This window comes from Etheostoma spectabile, unplaced genomic scaffold (genome assembly GCF_008692095.1).
Source record: "Etheostoma spectabile isolate EspeVRDwgs_2016 unplaced genomic scaffold, UIUC_Espe_1.0 scaffold314, whole genome shotgun sequence".
NCBI lineage: Eukaryota > Metazoa > Chordata > Actinopteri > Perciformes > Percidae > Etheostoma > Etheostoma spectabile.
The window spans coordinates 45,725-46,972 of record NW_022605583.1 but is presented as its reverse complement, the minus strand read 5'-3'; the positions used below and the strand labels follow the sequence as shown (position 1 = coordinate 46,972).

Here is a 1,248-nt window from a genome sequence, read left to right as displayed (position 1 = left end):
TATGGCAGTTTTAAGGGCAGATGGAACAATGCCAGACTGGAGGGAGTGGTTTAGTACAGTGGTAATCAGAGGGCTTAGGGCAGGGGTGTTTGCTTTGACTAGAGCTGTAGGAAAACTCTCCAGTACAACTCTGTTATTTTTATTTGTTACAAATCCTTACTCAAGAAATCACAGTAATTAACACCACAGTGAAAAACAAATATAAATTATAAACTATACTAAGCTCTACAAACAAACAAACAGATTACTATACATATAAAACCACACATCACAGAAAATCAAAAAAGAAAGAATAATTTAAACCTAAAAAATAAAAAGGATGGTGTGTGTGTGTGTGTGTGTGTGTGGGGAGGGTGGGAGGAGTTTCAGGAAATCTATATTTATTCCTTGAATACAATCGTTTGTCTGAAGTAAGAGAGGACGCTTTTCTCCAGACTCTCAAGAAGTTTTGCCCAGATCACCTTGTTGAGTATCTAAGTTTTTCAACCTATAGATGTGCCCTAACACTTTCTATCCACTTAGAATGGGATTGCGGTTTGACAGATTTCCTGCGTGTCAACACTAACCGCCGTGCCAATAATGACACAAAGGCCAATGTATCACACTGCACACCTGGGAGAGCCAGCTCTGTTGTCTTTGACTGTAGAGGAATGAAAGACAAATTCAATCCTTAAGAGACACAACACACATAACCGTTGAAGGTTTTTCAAACTGCGTTAGGGAGACTGACAAAAGGCCCAATATCAGACCCATCACCCTACACAACTCTGTCACTAACCATTTTTTTTTTTTTACTGATGAAATATTTCCCTACTTCTTCCTTCCCCAGCGTCTGGGCTGTGACAACCTGTTGGAGTCTACGCAGCAGGAAGACCCCTGCCTGCAGTGTGGGGGGAGCGGACAGTCCTGCTACCAAGTCAAGAACAGCTTCTCTGTACGCGACCTTCCAACTGGTACGCTGCACATTTTTGCCTTACAGATGTTTTCTTTATTGCCACATCAGCAAATGAAACGTCATCCATGCAGTCATACCCAGTCTATTGAACTTTGGCAGTTTGCATTTTTCACAAACACATTTCTCACTAAGGTTTCAGGCAGTTTCAAGAAAAGTCTCTTAACCCTCATGTTGTCCTCAGGTCTTCCTATATCAATGTTCTTTTTAACTATGCAATTGTAATTACCAAAAAAAACATAATTGATTCCACTCAATGCTCTTTGGCAAGTACAAATCTCTACTTTCATTAATTT

At 40.1% G+C, this 1,248-nt stretch overlaps 1 protein-coding gene across 3 annotated transcripts in view; it reads left to right on the top strand.

Annotated features, from left to right (window-relative positions):
• Positions 1-1,248, top strand: part of paplna (papilin a, proteoglycan-like sulfated glycoprotein) — a 47,840-nt gene that overhangs the window by 15,114 nt on the left and 31,478 nt on the right. For all 3 annotated transcript variants that reach the window (XR_004331153.1, XR_004331152.1, XM_032511068.1), the window contains exon 7: positions 830-953. Coding sequence is in view for 1 of the 3 variants with exons in the window: in XM_032511068.1 (XP_032366959.1) it covers positions 830-953 (124 nt within the window). In the remaining 2 variants the exon portion in view is untranslated. The remainder of the gene's footprint in view (positions 1-829; positions 954-1,248) is intronic.